Source organism: Rhododendron vialii, chromosome 5a, assembly GCF_030253575.1.
Source record: "Rhododendron vialii isolate Sample 1 chromosome 5a, ASM3025357v1".
Classification (NCBI taxonomy): domain Eukaryota; kingdom Viridiplantae; phylum Streptophyta; class Magnoliopsida; order Ericales; family Ericaceae; genus Rhododendron; species Rhododendron vialii.
Window position 1 is genome coordinate 34,702,954 of NC_080561.1, and position 22,391 is coordinate 34,725,344.

Genomic DNA, 22,391 nt, shown 5'->3' on the forward strand with positions numbered 1-22,391 from the left:
GTTTCCGGCACTTCAAAATATCTGTGTACCAATGACCCACCACCGGCTAGCTGAGCTTCAAGAGGCCAGGATCAAGCTTTATGTTCATTCCTCCAAGTTCTTGATGGGCTTAGATGATTGCTTTTTTTGGTTCTGTTTTATTGAGGTGGTACTTTTTTGCTACTTCTTGTAAGTTCATTTCCCTCTGCTGTGTTGGGATTTGGCAGTTTGTTTCAACTTTACGAAAAGCACACACAGAATACATAAAAGTTCAACTCACACCTGACATCACCATATACACTACTGATGGCTTGATGCCCTATAGAAACCAGGCTTTTGTTTTTCTGACCGAAAGCCAATATTGTTTGTTGTAGTTAGTAAGGTTTGAACCCCAGTCAAATGCATAATAAGAATACATGGTGCTTACCACCGGGCTACCACCCCGCTTGCCTATAGAAACCAGACTAAATTTGGCAAATATTCAACAAGTGCAGAACTCACCTATATGCAGAACTCAAACATGGCAAAAAAGAACTCTCAAATCCAGCAAAATCAAGATTGAAAGAGCAGTAGATTGTAAACTCAAATCATACTCATTCGCGTTCATTCGACAAAAAGAATACAGAGGCTTTATTCCTTTTAATTGAATTTTGTACTCAAGCATATCATAACATAATAGCTTTAAGAAATGAACCTAAATTCAACTCTACCTTGCTGAAACCTCTCTGTGGCTGTTAAGCTATAAGGTTGGTTGAACCCTCCAATTGAAGATCAAAAAGGGAGTTTCAACTGGCTCTTTGCTACTCAAGAAAGAGCCCTTGGTTGACAGGAGGAACCAAAATCTGATTATCGCGTCGACTAATGTTTCAAACCAATCTTCTTCTATTGGAAAATCGAACCGAACTCCACAAATCACACCATAGTGATGTTTCACTCCCAATCTTCATCCTGCAATTGATCATCACTTTCTTCTCCCGGCGGCCTAACCACCAACACAACAGTCCCTAAACTCTCCTTCACGTCATTTTCCTTCAACGCCAAACCCCTCTCCACTTTCAACCCATCACCACGACCACCATCACCACTGCGCAGTACTAAATAAAACCCATCATCCGCCACCACCTCCTTCCTCCCCCTATCCGCCACCACCAAAATTGGCTCCTCCTTATACCACCTATTCGCCTTCCAAGGCAAAACCCTAGCATCTCGAAATGCAACCGCCACTCCTCTCTTCAACCCAACTACCGGAAGCCACCCCGGCAACACCACCCACCTACTCCACCCTTTCTCTGCCACCACCACACCAAACTCCCCTTCACTCCTGCACTCCCACGGCGCGTCCTCCACCCCCTTCCCCCCATCCTCCGCCTTACAAACCGGGAACACCACCACAGTACCCGCCTCCGCCACCTCACCCCACTTCATCCTCACCACTGGCACAACCACCCCCTCATCTTCCACCTCTTCTTTCGAATCTCCTCCCCCTTCCAAGTCGCCCAAAATCCTCTTCTTCGCCTTGTCTGAAACCGCCACCTCCAATGCCTGCTGCAATGCCACTGTTCTCTGCTCCGACGGGTTCTTATGCTCCAATGCCTGTCTATAGTACATAAAAGCCAAACAATCAGCCGGAATCACATAATCAAAGCTTTCCCAACCCTTATCACCTCTCCTCTTCGGAAAATCCTTTATCGCTCTCGCGAGCTCTCGCGCAGCCTTCACGTCTGAGTTATTTTCGACTAAATAACGCGCTGCAGCATTGCGTTGGGAGGTGCTGAGGAGGCGGATCTCGTAGAGGATTTCGGATCCCGAGTTTTCGAAGAAGGCTAGGGTTTCAGGGTCAGTTAGGGTTTGGCGGACCTGGGAGGCAACGACGAGGCAGTTCTGGTCGAGGGAGGAGATGCCAGTGATTTGTTCGATGGTGGTGGGGTAGAATCCTGTTGCAGATTTATTGCACAATAATCATAAGACGGTAAACAATCACCAATGCTAGGGATACATCCAAGTGTACATTTCTCTCGCAAATGGATCAAACTTATACAACATTTTGCAAATTTGACACCACAATTTTAATAAAATTGGCCCAAGTATGAAGCAATCCCACTAAAACTATGAATTTTAACACTAGAATTTCACTAAGCATCGGTCAATAAGTGTACATAATACACATTGTATGCTAAAAAAACTACAATTTCAATACTCATTTTTTTTTACAATTAAGAATATACATTCGCAAACTTCTATGAATCATTCATGAATATCGAGAATTTTTTTTGTACAATATGCTTCCTCGAGGGCGAGCAATCACTAATAATTTTCTACTTGTACTGATACATATTCGATTTTTAATTAGCAAATTAGAAGAAGATAAAATATGTTTCTAAATATTAAAACAACTGCCCGAAATTTCTGGCTCCGTCCCTGCCCATAACACAATTTAGAGGTCCCCACCACTACTTCCGAGATGTAAGAATGAATGTAAATTTGGATGCGGCCCTAGCATTTTTGCTAAACAAATAACAAATGCCACGAAACATTCAAAAACACTAACCCAATCCAATCAATTTGAAAAAGTGTACCTTCCTGGAGGAGGGCGGGGATGAGGGGGGCTAGCTCGAACCAGAGGCCGAGGCGGTTGGTGAGGACCTCGAGGCGGGCGGGGGTGTCGAGGGAGCGGAATTTGGGGGGCAGAGGGGGTGGGGGTGGGCGGAAGGGCTGGAAGGGTTGTTGCTCCTGCTGCTGCTGCTGCTGCTGTTGAGATGGGTTTGCTGAGATGGGTTTTGAAAGTGGGCGTTTGAGGGGTTGGCGGCGGAGGGTGAAGGAGTGGGGGCGGTGGGGGGTGGGGAGGAAGGTGCGGGAGGAGAGAGAGAGGGGTTTGGGAGAGGTTAGAGAGAGGGAGTGCATGGTGGTGTACTGGTGTGAGAGATAGGGAGGTTGAGAGGTGGGAATTGGGGAAGAAGAAAGATGACAGACTCTGAGCCTTATCTAGTTTTGGGGAGTTAAGAGTTTTTTCACCCTCCACTCGGGGGGAAACATTACCATCTTTCTTATTGGTTAAAATGATATGGATCTCACCATAAAGAGTGATGTCATGCTTACCAAAAAGTGTATTGCATAATAAACATGACATCACTTTTGTAGTGTGGTAAGCATGACATCACTCTGTGGTGAGATCCACACAATTTCAACCAATAATAAGAACGTAGGTAATGTGAACAAAATTGCACTCAATTTTGGGAGCTCGGAGTTTTTCGGGTGAAATTATTCAATAGTCCGAGAGCACATCCACGGGTGCTCTAAATCACTCCACAAATATACATTCTCGCGAGGTTTCACAACTAAGCGTATGAATTCCAAATAAATATGTGATTCTAAAATGATTCGAGCACCACATAATCGTGCTCCTGAACAACTGAGTTTTTTAGTGAGACAGTTGGGGAGGGAGTGAAAGGTCGTTTGCAGCTAGACTGAGGGCCGAGTAGCTCACGAGCTCAGCTCGACTTGGCTCGCAGAGCTCAAGCTCGAGATTTCAGCTCGTTAAGGAATGCTCAGCTAGATTAAAGAAACTTGTTTAGTAAATGACTAAGTTCGACTCGTTAAAGGCTCGGCTCATTAAAACTCAAACCGAACTCGAACTCAGGTTTTTAGCTCATTTACTAGAGCTCGAGCTCAACAATGCTCGTTTACAGCCCTTGAGATATCTTCCGAAATCTTAACTTTGAACCTTCCATGTCTTTTTTTTTCTTCTTTTCCTCCCCCTCAGCTTCATTCCTGAACAATCTGACCGTTCCAATATACCCCGATTTCTTGCCACACGTGACCACGCTATTTTTTCACCCACATCCACATTCGTATCCGTTCATGTCCATTTCCAATACCGCACTTAACCTCTCTTTTTCCTTCTCTCCAGTTACAGGTTTTTGTTTGGTTGCCGAACGCTTACAGTTACAACCCCTTTGGAGTGACGGGTTTGGTCAGAGGGAGCAAAAAAGAAGAAAAGAATTCACCGCTTGTTTGGATAAATGGGTAAGAAACAATGAGGAATGTGTTTAAATGCAAGGTCTATTCTGTTTCTCACAAAAAATGGTGAGAAATCATAACCCTTTCCTTTCTCCTGAAATGGGTCAATCCGAAGGGGCTGTCATAATCCAAAAGGCAAAATTAAAAATGCAAAGGACTCCCAAACACCCCCTAGTGCATTTTCAGAATTTTAGTTAAAGAAAAATTACATACGCGTAAATTCAGATACTATAAGCCCGATATTCTAAAAGTCGAGAAGTAGTATATTGGGAAAACAAATAAAGTCGAAAGCAGTGTAACAGGCATAAATTTTGGTAAGAACAAGAAATGCCACAACAATGGAGTTTCTCAAGAAGCTATACATGACTTCTGGGTTTGATCCATAAAAGTCCCAGCAAAAAAAATCCGGTACTACTATTCGAACTGTTAAAAATGTACAGAAACCAACCTGGGGTAACCTTCGACTGAACGGATGATTTCTACCCCTTCTCGCTTTTCCCTTTTTCTTTATGACTAGCCATGACTAATGCTGCGATACAAATTACATTGAAGGAGCTGTGCTAACCAAGCCACTGTTCAGCACGTCGGTCCGAACCAACTCCACTAACAGAATGTCGAATGCTAATCTTCTCATTTGAATATTTCTGCTGGAGCCATTCAAAACCATTGACATCAAGTTTCCCGGATACCGACTTCCCTTGCTTCCTGCGGATTTGCTGTTCGCGTATAGAAGCCCAAAGCTTCTCAATAGCATCTCTTTGTTTGGTGGTGAACTTCGAAATGTTATCGAAGGCATGCTTTACCAAGATATCAATGCCTGTTTGGCACCTGTGAAGTCAGTGTATTAAATAGGGAAAAGAAGCGAGCGACTAGACACATAGAACTACCGTACGAAGCAAGGACACGTCTAACAGCCTCGCATACCAACGTCTAACACGGACATGCCACACTTTAGACAAGCCTAAATAAGAGTCCGAATACTTTATTAAACTTTTTGTAAGGACACGATGGGACACATTAGGAGGCCAGAGTACAAATCTTAAACTACTGGACCAAGTCAAAACCATGATCCATGCTTAATACATGAAAACTTATCTGTCGTTTTTAACAACTTTATCCAGAATATAACTTTTCAACATGACCATATCTTAATTTAAAAAAAAATAACGTATCAGCTTGTCTGTATTGCGTCCGTGACTCCTGTCCATATTCATGCTTCCTAGATAATAGCACCAAGCATTGGAGGGGGGAAATCAAGGGGGCGAGCAGTAAACAAACAACCGCAACCTTAAATTAACTAAGTATAAGGGGTATTACCAACCATGGGGTTTTATAACGCCGCGCAGCTATCTCCAAACAAAGAATCCAGGCTTCCCTCTGAGATTTGAGAAATCTCTTGGTCTCTTTATCTTCCTCGCAAATCTTTGTTGATGCCTCTTTGTTTGCCTTCATTTTCTCATCTCTCTTCAATTTGCTAGGAATTAAAGCATCAAGGCCAAATGGATCTGAGTCATCCTCATTACTTAATCCTGATATAGCGACTGAAGATGCACCAGGCATTATCTGACTATCCAATTCAGCCTCGTCTTTCAGAGCTGCAGCTTCTGCCATGTCTTCATCCTTGGTAGCAATAGGAAGGTTCGATATAGCTTCTTTAATTCGTCCAGTAGCTTTTGAAAACTAAATGATGTCCCACCATAGCAAAATAGGAGCGAGAAAGTCATTAGCCACTGTCAAAGCTACCAATATAAGTTCAAAAATCATAAATCCAAATGAAAGCACCATTGACAATCATCAAGTTCTTAGACCATAAAATAATTAAATTGGCCTCTGTGGACACACTGTTACAGAAACTTTCATAACCGACAGATGAGAATGAGACTGCACAACTTTATGTTTGAAATATAGAAGTATGCATTACCCGAACTGTCAAGAATCAAACTATTAATGGCAATGGCCAGAAACTTTCTTAACAGATACTTTAACTATGGAGCAATAATTGTGAAACAGTGTATAAACATTGCCTAAAGTTTCAAAAAAATTCCCGTAAACAGAACCTAACTAAGGGCCTCTGCCATAGACTCTTGTCTCTCTGAACAAAATGATTCACCAAAACACCAGGTTCAACCAGACCACCACCATTACATTCTCAACCAATATTACTACTAAGAAGACCATCATGCAAACTGAATAATCACAAGATCTCCTAAATAAATAAAATAGAGAAGTAACATATTTTCAAGCTGTCAATTCTCCAAGCAATAGTACGACGACTTAAGGAATCAGATTATGCGAAAATTTGACAAAGTATAGTATCTTATAACTAAAAGATAGTAAGAGACAACAGATAATAAGCACAACATTGAGCAACTCCCGTACCAAGCCAGATAAGTCTTGTGAAAAAGTAGTGGCAACGAAGTATACTGCAAAAGTAGACCTTTGTAAACCCCTTAAGACAACCTGACAACTCTTGCAAAAAGTAGCACTGCACTATGCTTGTAAAGTAAAGTAGACTTGTTTCATTAGCATATTGCAACTAATCCATCCTTTCCTTTCCTGATAAACTATCTCAGAGAACTTTTCATTTTCCAAAATGTTTTATAACTGGTATAATAAGAGGAAATGTTCATTCAGTTGCTTCCATTGCACGTACTTTCCTCATAAAGTGCACAGCAGTAATTTCGAAATGACAAAAGATCGTAAACAGAAGTACCAGAAGAAAAAAAAGAAATAGGCAAAGCAAAAGGATACATTCAATCAAAATTTATCATCTGGGACAATAAAGCTATTCACGGGTCGGATTTGGTCGGATGATGAATGAGGTAGCCTGACACTGACTGAACCAAAGGTCAGGTTTCGACCGAATGCTGTTCGGATTGGATTGGTCGGGTTCGGGTCGGGCGGTCGAAACTTGGGCAAAACAAATATGAATGAAAAAAGCAAAGGAGTCAACAGATCTACAGCTCGAATTTGTATCAATTAAACTGCAAAGTCAAAACCATACACATACATCTGAGATCTGACAGCAAAGAGATCCCAATAGGTTGAAAACGAGATTTGATAAATCAAGATCAATACAATGGAAACCAGAGATATACCTTAGGAGATGAGAGAGATGAGGAGAGAGAAAGTGAGGGCACGTGAACAACTTAGTTTCTACCTTGTGTGGTTGTGAACGAGGGTAGAGAAAGAGAGACTGAGTCGAGGTCTGAGAGAGAGAGAGAGAGAGAGGAGCTGGAGGGTGGGTGAATCATGATCGACTGGGAGATCGATTTAGGGTTTTTGGGGGAGGGGTTGGGACGGAATTTAGGGGAGGAGTGGGAGGGAGAGTTTGAATAGAATTTAATGTTTTTTTTTTTTTCCTTTTATACCCAATGTTCTAAAAGTCGATAGGCGCTAGTCGGGCAATCGGCAAATAATCGTTAGTCGGACCTAATCGGATAGGCCCCGCCAACGATTAATTCCTTGGTTTCGAACACTGTTTACACCTAATAGTCGAGTATGGTCGGATTATGAAATATTTTGGCGCACCCGACACCGGACCGACAATCTAAAAAAACTCAGATTTTGGACCCAAATCCAACCGTTAGAACCAATCGGAACCATCCATCCTGTCCATTTTTCGGTGAATTCGGGTGGTCGGTCGGGTCTGTGCGCAGCCCTATGGGACAGCATGCACAATAGGCGACCCTTCCTGAATGATATGAGAACTTTACCCCACTGAAAAACATAACATAACTCAATCATTAAAGAATCAAATCACATTTCGTACAAAATCTCCTAGTCACTTTGATGCAACAAACTGCAAGCAAAATTATTGAGCCACAATTTAATGAATTTCATCTACTAAGTTTCTGCAAAAAACTAAAAGTGTGAGCTATAAGTACAAAAGCATACCACAAAGCTGTCATCAGTGAATAGATCATTCGCCACTACAGCCCTAATCATCCATACAGTAAATTGATTTCTCTGCTTCTTGCTTAAACACTACAAAGACAAAGTGAAAAACGAATTAATAGAGTAAGCTATTTGACGCATCACAATTCACAAGGCTTTCAAGAAAGTAATTTATCTTCAGACTTCACAAAAAAACTAAATGCTCACTTCAACTGCATCTTCTGCTGCGGAGAACAATGCATGATAATCTGCTCTTACTGAAGTATCATTACAAGCAGTAGGCGAAGACATTGCGGATTCCAAAATGGAAAAGAAGTAGTCACTCGTTCCAGTGGTAACACTGCCAGCCTGAATCAGTTGAATAGCAAGCTTTGATGCCTTGCCAAACTTAGAAGGATTAGCTATATGGGACGCTATCTTCTGCATCGCCTCTATAACTTGGGTTTCTGAGGCATCTGTGGTGGTTTTAAATCTCAACCGCTTTCCAGGTACAGTATCTGGCACTACAACAAACAGTTCAGCTTCTTAGGCTCTACAAGAAAGACAAAAAAATCAAGGATATTTAGATTCAAACTATGGCTGGATTTGCTGGAAACAAACCAAGCTATTCAAAGCAGCTTAGGCAAGTTTGGCATGGCATATGTCAACCGATCAACCTATACATGGCTCCGCATGGCAGGCTCATGAACATGAGTCCCCTAAATATGTATTAAATATGAAATGACATCAGACAAGTCACGGGCAACACCTAAGCAATATAAACCAAACCAAACCGAGCCTTCAAGTCCCAATCAATTGGGGTGGCCACACATACAATATGTTATAACTTTATTATCTTAAATCTTAAACAGTTGATGAAAAATCCTCCAATCAACTACTGAAACTCATGTGTCAGAATATATAATGTACCAATGTATTATGCATTAATTTCACTGATAAAAGCCATAGGATTTCCCACTCTTCAACTGCAACGCAACTGGTTTTTTTAATCAACTCTCCATCTTCACCTTCACAAATGATCCGAGCCCTCAGGTGTTGATTGTGATACTACGCCCTCAGATGTTGATTGTGATACTACATACTATTTTAGCTACCTTTTTATGCTTGTTGGTGGTTGGGTCTTAAAGATGGAACTTCCCAGTGATGATAAATGGACATAATCTGGGGGTCTCTTACAAGCTTAGTTTGGATATTCTCCCTGGTTGTCATATGGTTATTCAGTGGTGACTGGTGAGGGAACCATGGACTAGGTTCCTTGTTTTTGAAGAGCTTGCAACTCTTCTGGGATAGCTGCAGACAAATGTTGTGAGCTGATAGCATCTCAGAACTTATGTCCAGAAGTAGCAGCAGTACAGTGACACAAAGGAGAAGTACCAGTAGTAGCAGCAGTTCAGTGACACAAAGGATCTTTAGGGTTTTTAATACCTGTTTTGATTCTCCTAATGAGAAGGTGGGCATTAGAAGGAAAGGAGGAAACACAAAGTGGTAGAGCAGTGAAGGCAATAATAGAATGAGTAGATGTTGAGGCTAGTGGACATGTTCCTTCTTGTTAGGTTGGAGATTACGGAGGTTAACATAAAGTTTTAAGGTAATAGACCTGCAACCAAAGATCTTCGGGCGTGGGAGTTTTCTCCTAAAAATAGAGATTACTAAATTTGGAGCTGGGAAGTTTGTGGACAAAAGATATAGTAGTATCTATAAGGTACCATTGCTCTCCAATCTCAGGAATGGGCAAGTAGTAGGGACACATCATACCACATGCGCAGCCGAAGCATGGTGGTTCCCGAATTACAATGGAAGGACACATCATACAGCTGGACTAACAAACTCACAACTACTGACTAATAAAACTATCTTTAACTAACTCATCACCTACTCTACCCCAATACAGTGGGAAGATCAACTGGTATTGCTGCAGCTGAGCCTTTTTCTTCTGTTGCTTCAGCTCAACTTTACCAGCCTCTCTATCACTAGCAATGCTCAAAAACTTATATTCAAAGCCTTCGGGGTCTGTTTGGGTGGCAAGAAAATTAGGGGAAAACTAAGAGCGGATCTGCATGTTTCTTTTCTATTTCGTGGCCCAGAACGAGTAAATATACCTATTAGGATTCTTCTCGTCAACCCTACTGTTTTTCTTTTTCTAATAAGGGGGTATTTTTAAATGATAGTGCGACGATTACTTTTTAAATCACTTTGACTGCCGAATTTCCGATTAATGCTTATACAGTAAACCAAAACCCTAACGATCATCGAAACCAAAACATCTAAAATGTAACAAGACAGCGTTCAATACATCTACATGGATTAAAATTCACTGACGGAATCAACCTATTCTAGTATAACAAAACTCCGTAGAGAAACCAAGAGGAATTAGGAACAAGATGTTCGTTGTACCTTCAGGTTGCGGTTGGGGAGGCTTTGAGCGTTTGAGAGCGCTCTTGAGAGCAGGACGGGGCGGCGGCTTTAGCAAAGATTCTTTGGCGGCGGCAGTGGCGGCGGCGGAGGTGGTGGACGATTGCTGTTGTTCAGCTGAAGATCGAGGAGGAGGAGGCGCAGAAGGAGGTGGTAACCCCAGAAATAGGTTATCACCCATTGCTCTCTATCTCCTCTCTCTCTCTCAAACTATGGCGGACTACCTTCAAACCCCACCCATCCGATTTTGATTTTGATTTTGATTTGTTCGGATGAAGTCGCCGTTTCGCTTTTTCTAAAAATCTTATTTTTAAAAAAGAAAGTAATTTCAAATTCAAATATAACGAAAACAAAAAATAATTTTTTAATTTTTATTGAACCGTTTAGAAGATCTCAATGAGATCTATCAAACAAGATTCATATTGGTAGGAAAATTATTTGCGTAAATACATAATTTTTTACCTTAAAATTTACCTTCTTTTTCAAAAAGTATCTTCTCGAAAAAGTGGAACAATCTCGAAGACATGTCAGGCCCATACTTAAATTTGCGCAAGAGTGTGAGTCTACTTTTTAGATTTTTATTTTTAATTTTTTAATTTTTTGAATTATAATTAGAATGCATTTTGAATTTGGTAGAGTAATTAGGGGGTGTTTGGGAGCCACATTTTTGCCTTTTCCAATTCTACTTTTCCTATTTTGGGTGTTTGGCTGCAAGACACAAAACTCATTCTATGAGAATGAGTTCTCTAATTTGAAGAATGGAGAAGAGAAGAGAAAAAGAGGTCAGGAGGAGTTTTTCCCATTCTCGTTTTCCAATTTTCGTTTTCCAGCCACACAATTTTACATCCCTACCCTCTCTGTTTTTCCATAATTCCTCAAAACCCTCATCTGAACTTTATCCTCTCCACTGCAACTTTTATTACTCACATCTTCCACCACACAACACAAAGAGAGACCAGGAGCAGAAGACTAGAGAAGTTTGCCAATCTACACACTCACCTTCGCCCATCTCTAAATGTCTTGAAATCGCCCATCACTTACTGATTTGTGTATGAGACTAGTCAAAATTTGGGTGCCCTATTCTTTCTTTTGTTCTGGAAATTAGACATTGTACTGTTTGGTTTGGGGATTGATTTGTTTTTTGGGTATCTGCTGTTTTCTTCTTGTTTGGTTTAGGGATTGATTGGATTTCACATGAAAGGGTATCTTCTGTTCTTCTTGTTTTCTCTTCTTCGTGTGGAAGCCTCTTTTTTTTTCCTTGGAGTAGAAAGATTTTGATTAGCTAGAATTTTTATGGGAAACAAGCTCGTTATTTTGCAATTATTCGATTTAACTTAATTGTTACTTTAGATTAAAAATCAAAAGATTGTTGGAGGAAAGAGTGAAAAATACTTGAAACAATAAAAACATAATTAAAAAATAGTTTGAGACTTTCACTAATGAAGAATAAAGCAATTTCAAAATAAAACATAAAAAAATTAGATTAAAATATTATTTATAACCATTATTAATAACAGGGGCAACATAGTAAAAAATCAATCAATAATTCATTTGCATTCCATATCTCCCAAACACTACTCCTGCTGCAAAATGCATTTTGTACATATCATCCAAACACTCTATCAAATACAAAATACATTCTGATCATAATCTCAAAAGTCAAAAAGACAAAAAGTTGAAAATGAAAAGCCAAAAAGTAGGCTCCCAAACACCCCCTTAGTTAATATGTGCAGAATGCATTTTGTAATAGAAGTAGTGTTTGGGAGATATATGATGAAAATGAATTATGAATTAATTTTTTACCATGTTGTCCTTGATCATTAATTATGGGATATAATGTGTATAAATATTAGTTTAATCAATTTTGTAATTAGATTTATATTGTGAGTTGTGTATACAAATTTTTTTTTTTAATCATAGAGTTTGTATACAATTGATTGAGAAAAAAACACTAAGCAAATCAAAACAGAGTACAATCTCCCAATTCATTTCTTTTATTTTCTTAATACAAATTTTTCTTAATCCAGTTTGGTTCTTTAATTTTCCTCTCTGCGTCATGCGGTCTATGAGTACCACATGCTACTAGAATTTTCTTGGTAAGGTATGCATTTCTTGGTTGGGATGTGCTGTGGGCTCGTGAGACCAGAGGGGGAGGATATGAGTAAAGTGTATCTAGCGAGGATAACATTTGAGGGTTTTGGGGAATTATGGACAAACGTAGAGGATAGAGATGTCTTTTTGGCGCGGCTAGAAAACGAAAATGAGAAGAACTCCACCTCTTTTTCACTTCTCTTCTCCTTTCTTCAATTAAGAGAACTCATTCTCATAGAATGAGTTTTATGTTTTGGTGCCAAACAGCCAAAACAGGAAAAGTAGAAAAGGAAAAGGCGAAAATGAAGCATCCAAACACCCACATTGTTTTTGACATTTTGTATGTCTTCCGCAGATGCTCTAAAATAGGCTCAAAACTAAATTTTGAGTTCAACCCCTATAACTCCTTGACTCAAACTCATTCTGAACGAATGAGTTTTGAACTCAATTCTTTTTTTCACCAAACGAAGGGAGACCCTTAAAAAATAAGTACTTATTTGTAATTTTCAGACTTAAAAATAATAAGCTTACTGAAATATAAAAAAAATGTAATATGTATCTTATTTTCGTAAAAAAAAAAAATTTAAATCATTTTCGTAAGTCCATTATTTTTAAGCTTGAAAATGGGTCCTTATTTTTTAAGTACTTATTTGAGAATCTGGAACGGACACTTAATTTTTTACTCATAATTTTGAAAAGTTATTTTTCTCTTCACAATTAACAGTAGTCCATTAATAAAGCTTTTACTTAAATTTGTGTTATATACTCCCTCCATTCCATATTAATAGTCCATCATGAAAAGTCGTGTCATTTTTTAAATAAAAAATTCAACTACTTTCATGTATAATTTTTAAATTTTTTTTTGCATCAAATTAAAGTATTAATTGAGATCTTTAATAATGTGCGAAAAAATTTAAAAAATTATACACAGAAGTAGTTGATTTAAAAAATGACTAGAAAAAAAAATGAACTCTCAATATAGAATGAATGGAGTAATATTTGGATATGTCCAAATGAGATTTGAAGGATCAGTCATGTTTTAGAAGGTTCAGCAAAATTTCGGAAGTTAACTCACAACATAAAATTTTCCCTCCAACTACAAATTTAAACTTCCGTAGAGAAGAATATCGATGTTAACTTGATTTTATAAAATGATCTCTTAAACTGCACAATTGTTCAGTGTCGCTTTTACAAATTTAGAAAACACACCTATCGATATGCGATTGAGCTGATTTTTTTACAGAATCTCATAAAAAATAATTTAACATTTGTGGAGATTTTTTTGTATTTTTGTTGGCCCGGAGTGAGTCCCACACAAAGCCGGCCCTCGAAGACCGGGCCTAGGGCCCCAGAAAAGGCCCCCCCGCCCCCTATTAGGAGTAGGTATGTATATTAGTATTTCACAATACTAGAGTAGATATTGTAGTTGGTTCAGTGGACAAGGAACCTTCAATACACATTGGTGGAAATTTGGAATTGTCAAAGTCTTGAACCTAGGTTTTGGATGTGTAACATAGAAACACAACATAACCATTGAACCAGAGCAAGTTCTGTATTCAATGTGGACTAAAATTTATATATGAACAATTCATTATTTAATTAAGCCATAGGCCCCACTTAACGATTTGGCCTAGGGCCTCTAAATACATTAGGTCAGCCCTAGTCCCACGTGGAGAGACGGAAATGATGCAGTGATCGTAGCACTTTTGAAGAAAAAAACTATAATATATAATTTCTTGATAGTCTAGTATATAGTCAAAATTCAGAGTAGGGTTTTTCATTTGTAATCGTCGACTAAAGTTTCTGAAATTGTGGTTGGTTCTGTTGAAAGATTTGACTCTCGAAACAAGTTTTACAATAGCCATTTCCAAGTCTATTTCATTTTTTTTTGTTTCTTCTCCATTTTTCTTCTCCATTCTTCTCCATTTTCCTTGCCTTCAACAAAATATATATATATATATATATATATATATCAGTCCCCTTCAGGTAAGGGCTCCCTTACCTAATTAAGGTAAGGGCTTCCCTTTTTCTCCCTTTTCCCGATCGAATTTCGATGATCCGAGCCGCTCAATGTGTTCAGAACGTGATTTTAAGGGTACCCGCGAGAAATCAGCAAAAAAAAATATTAGGAAGGGCTTCATTCGAACAGTTTTTATTTGAACCGTTCGATAAAAAACAAACAAAAACTGCTCGGATAAAGCCCTTCCCGGTCATTTTTTTTGCCGATTTCTTGCGAGTACCCTTAAAATCACGTTCTAAACACATTGAGCGGCTCGGATCATCGAAATTTGATCGGAAAATGGGAGGTCCTTACCTTAACAAGGTAAGGGCGCCCTTACCTGATTGAATCTGTATATATATATATATATATATATATATATATATATATATATATATATATATATATATATATTTCTCTCTCTCCCTCTCTCTCTTTAAATTTTTCACCAGCGAGGGCTGGCACCCCCCCCCGCCCCCCCCCCCCCCCCCCTTTTTCCCCATAATCTCCCTCCTCCTCCTCTCTCTCTCTTCTGCTGCTTCCACTACTCCGGTTTTAGCTTTTCCAGTTGTTGAGTCCGGCGGGGACTCCGGCCATGTCGTATGGGTCTTTTCGTTCCGTCCTCGCGATGGGAGCTCAGATCTGGTAGCTGGTGGTCGATGGAGGGGTTTAATAAGGTGAGGTTTGTGGAGTTAGGTTTTTTGTTTTTCAGCGGTCCTCCGTCTCTTCTACCGGCTGGTTTCCCACTCCGGTTATGTACCGATTCGGGTCTCCCCCGGATTTGGTGAGGCTGTGGTGGTGAGTAAATAATTTCTTTGTGTAAATATTTTTAGTTAGGGTTTCAGTGATCTAGCTGAAGTAGAGGGTTTCGGTGGTTCGACGACAATCGTGGACGGGTATTGGAGTTTCTCCCGACAACGGCAGTGGTGGTTGTGTTAGGATTTTCCGAGATTTGTTCCGGTATGTTTGGTCGATTGTTTCTCTCTGTTTTGGTTGGTGGTCAACAACAGGTCCAACGAGAGGAAGTATTTGTTCTTTTGCCGCCATGGGCATGTTGGGCCTGCCGGAGTTCTTCACTGGCGTTGCCTCGGCCTTCACGCCTGGAGCCTTGCGTGACAGCGGAGGTTTGCCTCGAATCCTCCTTAGAGGACTCCACAGCTCTAGATTGGGTCTCCCCGTCCAGTTCCAGTCGACGGCCTTGAGGCATATCCTTGGGAGCAGATATTTGTTTTCGCTTGTATTCTGTTGTTATGTGATTACATTTGTGCTTAGTATTTAATGGTTTGTGCTGGGATCCCGTTTTGGTATCTCTCTACCTAGTCCTGAACGGGATTCCTAGGCTGACACTTGTGCCGGGTGCTTTTGCAGGGTGTTCTTGAGTTTGTAGCCTGTTGTGCTTTATGCAGTACTCGTGTCTCGAATTAGGTTGTTTAGTGCACTCCTGTTATTGCAATGTAATCTTTGCCTTCGGGTATGAATTAATGAATTGCCTGATTTCAAAAAATATATTTTTTCCTTTTAATTTTTCTAAATATTGTTTCATTTTCCCCCAAACTCCTCAGACCTCGCTATTTGTACAGATCTTCTTCTAATCCAAATTTTCAACTACTAATTTCCAGTAGCTTTGAGTACGTAATTCATTTTTATCTAATTTTCTACTAGTTCTAGCATTATTTTATATCTTTCTCCACAATTTTTCTTTTATTTCTAGTAGTCTTATTGAAGCACTATACATTCTATTATTATATATGGATTTGATTCTAAATTTTAAGTATATCTCTAGCTCATTTATCTAAATTCTAAACTATACGATGTTCTGATACTAAAATGACGTAATACAGAATCGAAAACCATTTTTAAAACAAAGTCTAGTGGCAGGAATATTGATTTTTGAATATAAAGTACGTACGTACGTGGGGTGAAGATGTAATGCTTTTAATCTTCTAAAGTCTAAAGTGTATTAATGGAAAAATAGTCCAAGCACCATGTTGCTTGTAAAATAAAAAATTAATTTGGAGTAAAAAAATAAAAAATAATACCTACAAATATTTTTTGGGGGTTTAAAATTAGGGGGTTTAAAATTACACGGATTTCCGTAAAGGATATTTAAAATGAGATGGAGGGAGTATTTCTCATGCAAATGATTATTTCAACGTATCATGATACCATGCATGAAACTACGGGCTGCTTTGGCAAAATAAGCTACTTTACTTCTTCTTATTTTTTCTTTGTTTCTATTCGATTTTTTTTTCAAATTTGTTAGTTTTTAGTCATATTTTTGTAGATTATTAATTCGTCTCGACGAGAAAAATCAGAAAAGTAAGAAATTATGATCGAAAGTCATAATGTTTTAAATAAAGACAAAGAAAAGCCAATACAAAATTTGACGCAAATTGAACTGAAAAATGCGAAAAAAATTGAGAATAGAGACAAAAGAAAAAATAAAGAAGAAGCCAAGTACTAGCTTATTTTGCCAAAACACCCCGTAATTATTTCCAATTATCTTTTACTGTCATGTCATTTGACTTTTTTACTGTCATGTCATTTGACTTTCAAACTTACGTTAACAAATTTTGTTACTACTAACTCCATCCGTTCCAATTTGTTGGTCCTTTTTGGGAGTGTGTACCATTTTTTAATTGATTATATTTTACAATCTATAATCTTTTTGGTGATTTTAAAAACTTTGTATAAAAGAGCTCGTCGAGATCTATCAAACAAGATCTATATTTGATATAAAAAATATTATAAATTAAGAGATATAGTCAATTTTTTGAGACTTCCAAAAAAGAAAAGAGAACCAAGAATTTGGGACGGAAGGAGTACATGTCTAAAATGAAGATTTCTTTTCTTTTTCCCCTGATATTGTTGTTCCTTTGCAGCTATTCGTGGATCATGAACAAACAACCCAAGTCCAAGTTCTTGAATAGAATTTCAGCTAGCTCATGATCATATTTGGACATCACCTCTTATCTCAGTACCTTTACATGAGATTGAGTAAAACTGATGGTCATATTAAATGGACAATAACTGATTTTTTTTTTCCTCGGCAAATGAAACTTTTTACAAAACTCGAAAGGGGTATAACGAGGGGAACATCGAAAGCACACAATGCTTACGAGGTTAAACAAAAGAAGAACAAAACAAACATCCAACAGAGAGTTGGATGGAACCACTCCTCAGTCATATACTACACTTTCACCTTTCTAATTCCATCAAGGAAGCCCTTAAAATCCTCCACTGTGTATACCTTAATATCGAATTTCATCTTAATCCACATCGTAACTCTGGTTTTTATCAGCTCACCTACTTGCCCTACTTCTGTCAAAACATTATTGAACACAGTATTCGGACAATAACTGATTGGTACGTATGCGAAATCATACTAAATGAAATGTGTAAGAAAGGTTCAAATCTGAACCCGAATACTATATTCTTGAGAGTACTATTGCGCCGAAGAGGCGAGGATGATATGATCATCAGTGGCAGAATGGAGTGATCTAGAGGGGTGAAGGAGAATGCAGACTGTATAGAAGAGATCCACGCAGTGGCTCTCCTGAGGATCACTCAGCTGGGTTGAGGTCATTCATAAATCATAGAGAAAGAAAGCCTAGAGAAAATGTTATCTCTCTAAAATTCAGTGCTCACTGAATTGCCCATTCTAACTTATCTGAGAAATCTAAAAGGAAAGGCTCTTATTTATTGGCACCCTAGGCCAGTACTTAGGCACCGAGTAGACAAATAAACTCTCAAAATGTGTCTCACTCGGTACTTCCCCCCACAGCCCCCGCGATGGTCTCGCGAGTGCACCCCCTCTTCGCGGCGCCTCCTTCTCTTTCAAAGCCCACTATATTCATCCATTCCTGTATGGGAAGGTCAAGACTAACTCTGTCATGCCTATATCGGTCTCACCATTCGGCCTGAGCACACATAGATGTGCAGGTGATGAATATGTTTGTGGGCGGCCTTCGTGTTGACTCCCTTAGTTTCTTTGGGCTGCACTACCCCTTGTCCCTTTTTGGCCTCTGGACTTCTCTTCTCATAGACATTAATTACTCAGGTCCAAGCCTCGCCGCGCCCCTGCATAGGGCCATCGCCCCGGTTATTTTTTAGCATATTGGGGATCGGGCCCTTGACGATCGTGAGAGGAGGCGCACGCCACACTTCTCTTGCGAGCTGGCCACGTGTCGCTCATCTGCGGGTGCTACATTTCTATTCTAATAGGTTGGTCAAACATCTGAGCACGGTCAACAGTTGATTTGTTGAGCCATCTTACAATATGTGCACAAAATATCATAGAATATAAAACTAAGAGAGCTATAAGTTACAGTCTGCACCCTTTTGATCGTAGTATAACATCATAATATTCGAATACAAATTCAGAATATTAATTTGTATACAAATTTATAACATTTCGTATAGGAATTCATCGTACTTGTACATAAATTCATATCATCAACCTTTAACTTATAGCAAAAAAAAAAAACCTTGAACTTATAGCATTTATATATGTTGGCATAATTGTATCAATGTTATGAACTTATGTGCGGGCATGTGATGAATTAAAGATTGATATAATGAACTTCTATGCGTGTCTAGGGGTGGTATAATACGAACCCAAATAAGGTGTGTAATGTAATATTTTCACAAAACCATGGAGGCACTCGATAACTACACGAGTAGGGATGAAAATGAATTGAGCAGCTCATGATCGAGCTCGGATCGTTAACGCTCGCCTCGGCTCAACTCATTTAGTAAATGAGCTGAGCTCGAGCTTGAATTTTCGGCTTATTTGGTAAACGATCATTCAACAAAAGCTCTGTTCGTTAAGAGAGACTTGATTTGCTTGATTAAAGAGGCTCGTTTAGTACATGACTAACCTTGTTTGAGCTGAATTCGAGCTCAAGTTTTTGGCTCGTTTAGCAAATAAGTCGAGCTCGAGCTCGGCAAAACTCGGCTTGGCAATCCATGGTTCAGGTATGTGTGTTAAATCTTGCCGGTAAAAAAAAATTCAAAGATCTAAATCATCGATTACAGAAATGAACGGTCCGGATGGCGCATTACGGAGCGCAGGATACCCCGAATCTAAGGGACTCGACAAAAACAAGAAAGATTACCTAAATACCAGGGGGGGTGGTGCATCTAAAGATGTACCCTTCCCTAGTTCCAAACGCTCTTTGTTTTTGCATACATTCATATGCTCATCTGTCGGGTAAACCCCACAGAAAAAGACGCACCCCACTCCCTCACGCGCACGAGACCCCACACCTCAACCCCCCTCCATACACTAACCCTAATTCCCCAGTCCCTCCCTCCCTCTCTCTCTCTTTCTCTCTCTCTCTATCTCTTTACCTGAACGTAGAGAGAGAAACAAAGACCTTTTTTTAGTGAGAGGAAACCGAACCCAGCGCCTTTGACACTCACTCCCCTCCTCGCCAAAACCTAAGGAAAGAGAGAAACAAACAAAGAGAAAAGGGAAAAATCTCTCTTATCAAGCTTTCTACTTGTTATAGTATCAGTTTATTTGCACTTCCAAAGTGTCTCTATCCTCAGCTTCTTCTTACACTTTTTCTCTCTCTAAACTATCCATGTCTCATGTAGTATCTGTGTGTTTTCTGGTTTAGATCATCCTTGTGTTCTTGGTCAACTGCCTCATCTTTCTCTCTCAACAAACCAAAGTACCAAACCCTCCCTTCTTTTAATACCCTTTTTTTTTTTGTGTCCTAGAGATTCTTCAGATAATACCCAATTCAATTCAGATCTATCTGAGCTGAAACCAACTGCTATGAGTTTTGTCTCGAATTCTACTCGAATTTTTAGCTATGAGAAAGCGTTGACTACTGCTTTCTTATCTTTCATAGTTTGAATTTTCTTTGTTGAATCATTTGACTTCAGGCTGAACCACGTAAATTTTTGTGTCTTAACTCTCAATCTCTTGAGTTCGGAACATGTCGAACCGGTGGTGGACCGGGCAGGCGGGTTTGTCCGGGATGGACCCTTCGTCGGCGGGCATGAAGAAACCGGATCTTGGGATATCCATGAACGAGAACAGCAGCGGCGGAGGCGGCGATCAGGAAGAGGACGAGAGGGAGAACAGCGACGAGCCGAGAGAGGGCGCGATCGAGGTCGCCACCGGCGGGCGGCGACCGCGCGGCCGCCCTCCCGGGTCTAAGAACAAGCCGAAGCCGCCGATTTTCGTGACCCGGGACAGCCCCAACGCGCTCCGCAGCCACGTCATGGAGGTGGCTAGCGGATCGGACGTGGCCGAAAGCATCGCGAACTTCGCAAGGAGAAGGCAGAGAGGTGTTTGTGTGCTGAGTGCAAGTGGCACGGTGACCAACGTAACCCTAAGGAACCCCTCCTCGACGGGTGCGGTCATGGCTTTACACGGCCGGTTCGAGATTCTCTCTCTAACCGGCTCGTTTCTGCCAGGGCCCGCCCCGCCTGGATCGACCGGGTTGACCATATACCTGGCCGGCGGGCAGGGACAGGTGGTGGGCGGAAGCGTCGTGGGTCCGCTGATCGCAGCTGGACCGGTCATGGTGATCGCGGCGACATTTTCCAACGCTACGTACGAGAGGCTGCCGTTGGAGGAGGAGGAGGAAGGGAGTGGAGGAGGAGGAGGACAGGGGCAGGTCGGTGGCGGTTCGCCGCCGGGGATGGGAAGCGGCGGCGGTGGCGGTGGAGGGCAGCAGCATGGTGGGATGTTGGGTGAGCCGGGTTTGATGCCGGTTTTTAATCTGGGACCGAATAGTTTGGTTCCCAATGGTGGACAGATGAGCCATGATGCCTTTGCTTGGAATCAAGGTCGCCCTTCATACTAGAGGTAACAATACAGTGTAGAGAGAGAGAGAACTCTAGAGAGAGAGAGAGGAGGGTATTTTCTCTAATAAATGTGATATGTGAAAAGAATGTGAGGGTTGGAGATGAGATTAGCTGAATTTAAGGTTTTTACATGTGTACATTTTTCTTCTGACTGATGTATTATGGGGTTATATTCTACTTTCCGTTACGTTCTTCTTTTTCTTTTCTTTTTTTTAATCTTTAGTTGAGTAAAATATTTCTTATTTTTCTATGGGTTTTAGAAAACATAATGATTTCTTAAGTACAAATTTCCAGTAAAAAGCTTGACTATTTTTGGAGCTCCATGATGTATTTGGGAAAAAAAATAGTAGGAGTACTATTTTAACTAAAGAGTTATCCAAACAAAGGGAGCCGGGTTTTTTTTTATTTTTTATCGGCAAATTAAGAATTTTTTTATTAAACTCTATAAGGGTACAGCGAAGGGAAAGAGAGCCCGTTCATTTCTCTTTGTTAAACAAACCGAGTCTATTGATTTTTTGTTTCCCTAAATTTAGGTAGTAGTAGTAGTAGTTTATGTTTCATGATTTTCAAGCTCAAAATTACAAATAAAGAAAATAGTATATCTTTTGTTTGTTGAATTCATCCTTTCGCAATCTACAAACCCTAGTTTAGGCTCTAGTGTCTTGCGAATTCATAGCTGACTTTTGCATTTTGGCGAATAATTCTGGAACAGGATTCTTTTTCTCCCCTCATTCTTCTTTCGAAAATTATAGCAAGTTCTTCACGTACATATAAATCAAGATATCAGGATTGGACTATCAATCGATTCATAACCTTTTGAGCACAACTTCATACTTGTGCGATACATATTTTGCACAACGCAATGAATTTTGATCGCTGAAACCAATCTATTTCCTTTCTTCTTCTTCTTTTGATGATGATGATGACATGAAATAAAAGGTTCATATGTAGCAAAATTACAAACGAACTAAACCCTAGATTGTGTGAATTGGGTGCATTTAGTTACTTACCAAAAGTAACACTAACGAACCCGCAGTTATTAAAATCGAATTGTGACTGAGAATTGGAATATCCTTCTTGTTAGCATAAGTTCCATGACACTTTGCCACATTTGATGGCTTGTGTTTTTCAATCCTTTTAACCCTCGATGCATTGTTATCGAGTTTTATTA

General features: G+C 39.8%; 3 protein-coding genes across 4 annotated transcripts; 1 reads left to right on the forward strand and 2 right to left on the reverse strand.

Annotated features, from left to right (window-relative positions):
- Positions 1-530: 530 nt before the first annotated feature.
- On the reverse strand, positions 531-2,946 carry LOC131325884 (rubisco accumulation factor 1.1, chloroplastic). The gene is made up of 2 exons (XM_058358356.1): positions 2,556-2,946; positions 531-1,913 (listed from the first exon to the last, which is right to left on the reverse strand). Exons 1-2 carry the CDS (start codon positions 2,878-2,880, stop codon positions 910-912), a joined length of 1,329 nt encoding a protein of 442 aa, XP_058214339.1. The 5' UTR covers positions 2,881-2,946; the 3' UTR covers positions 531-909.
- A 1,292-nt stretch (positions 2,947-4,238) lies between these two features.
- LOC131325885 (uncharacterized) lies at positions 4,239-10,574 on the reverse strand. 2 transcript variants are annotated; one of them, XM_058358358.1, is made up of 5 exons: positions 10,288-10,574; positions 8,101-8,390; positions 7,894-7,983; positions 5,318-5,676; positions 4,239-4,824 (listed from the first exon to the last, which is right to left on the reverse strand). In XM_058358358.1, the coding sequence occupies exons 1-5, from the start codon at positions 10,484-10,486 to the stop codon at positions 4,557-4,559; spliced, it is 1,206 nt and encodes a 401-aa protein (XP_058214341.1). In that variant the 5' UTR covers positions 10,487-10,574; the 3' UTR covers positions 4,239-4,556. The 2 variants fall into 2 exon arrangements, with proteins under 2 accessions (XP_058214341.1, XP_058214340.1); XM_058358357.1 differs by having other exon boundaries at positions 8,101-8,396; positions 10,288-10,573.
- A 9,150-nt stretch (positions 10,575-19,724) lies between these two features.
- On the forward strand, positions 19,725-21,420 carry LOC131325886 (AT-hook motif nuclear-localized protein 19). The gene has a single exon (XM_058358359.1). The coding sequence runs from the start codon at positions 20,344-20,346 to the stop codon at positions 21,217-21,219; it is 876 nt and encodes a 291-aa protein (XP_058214342.1). The 5' UTR covers positions 19,725-20,343; the 3' UTR covers positions 21,220-21,420.
- The last annotated feature ends 971 nt before the right edge of the window (positions 21,421-22,391 follow it).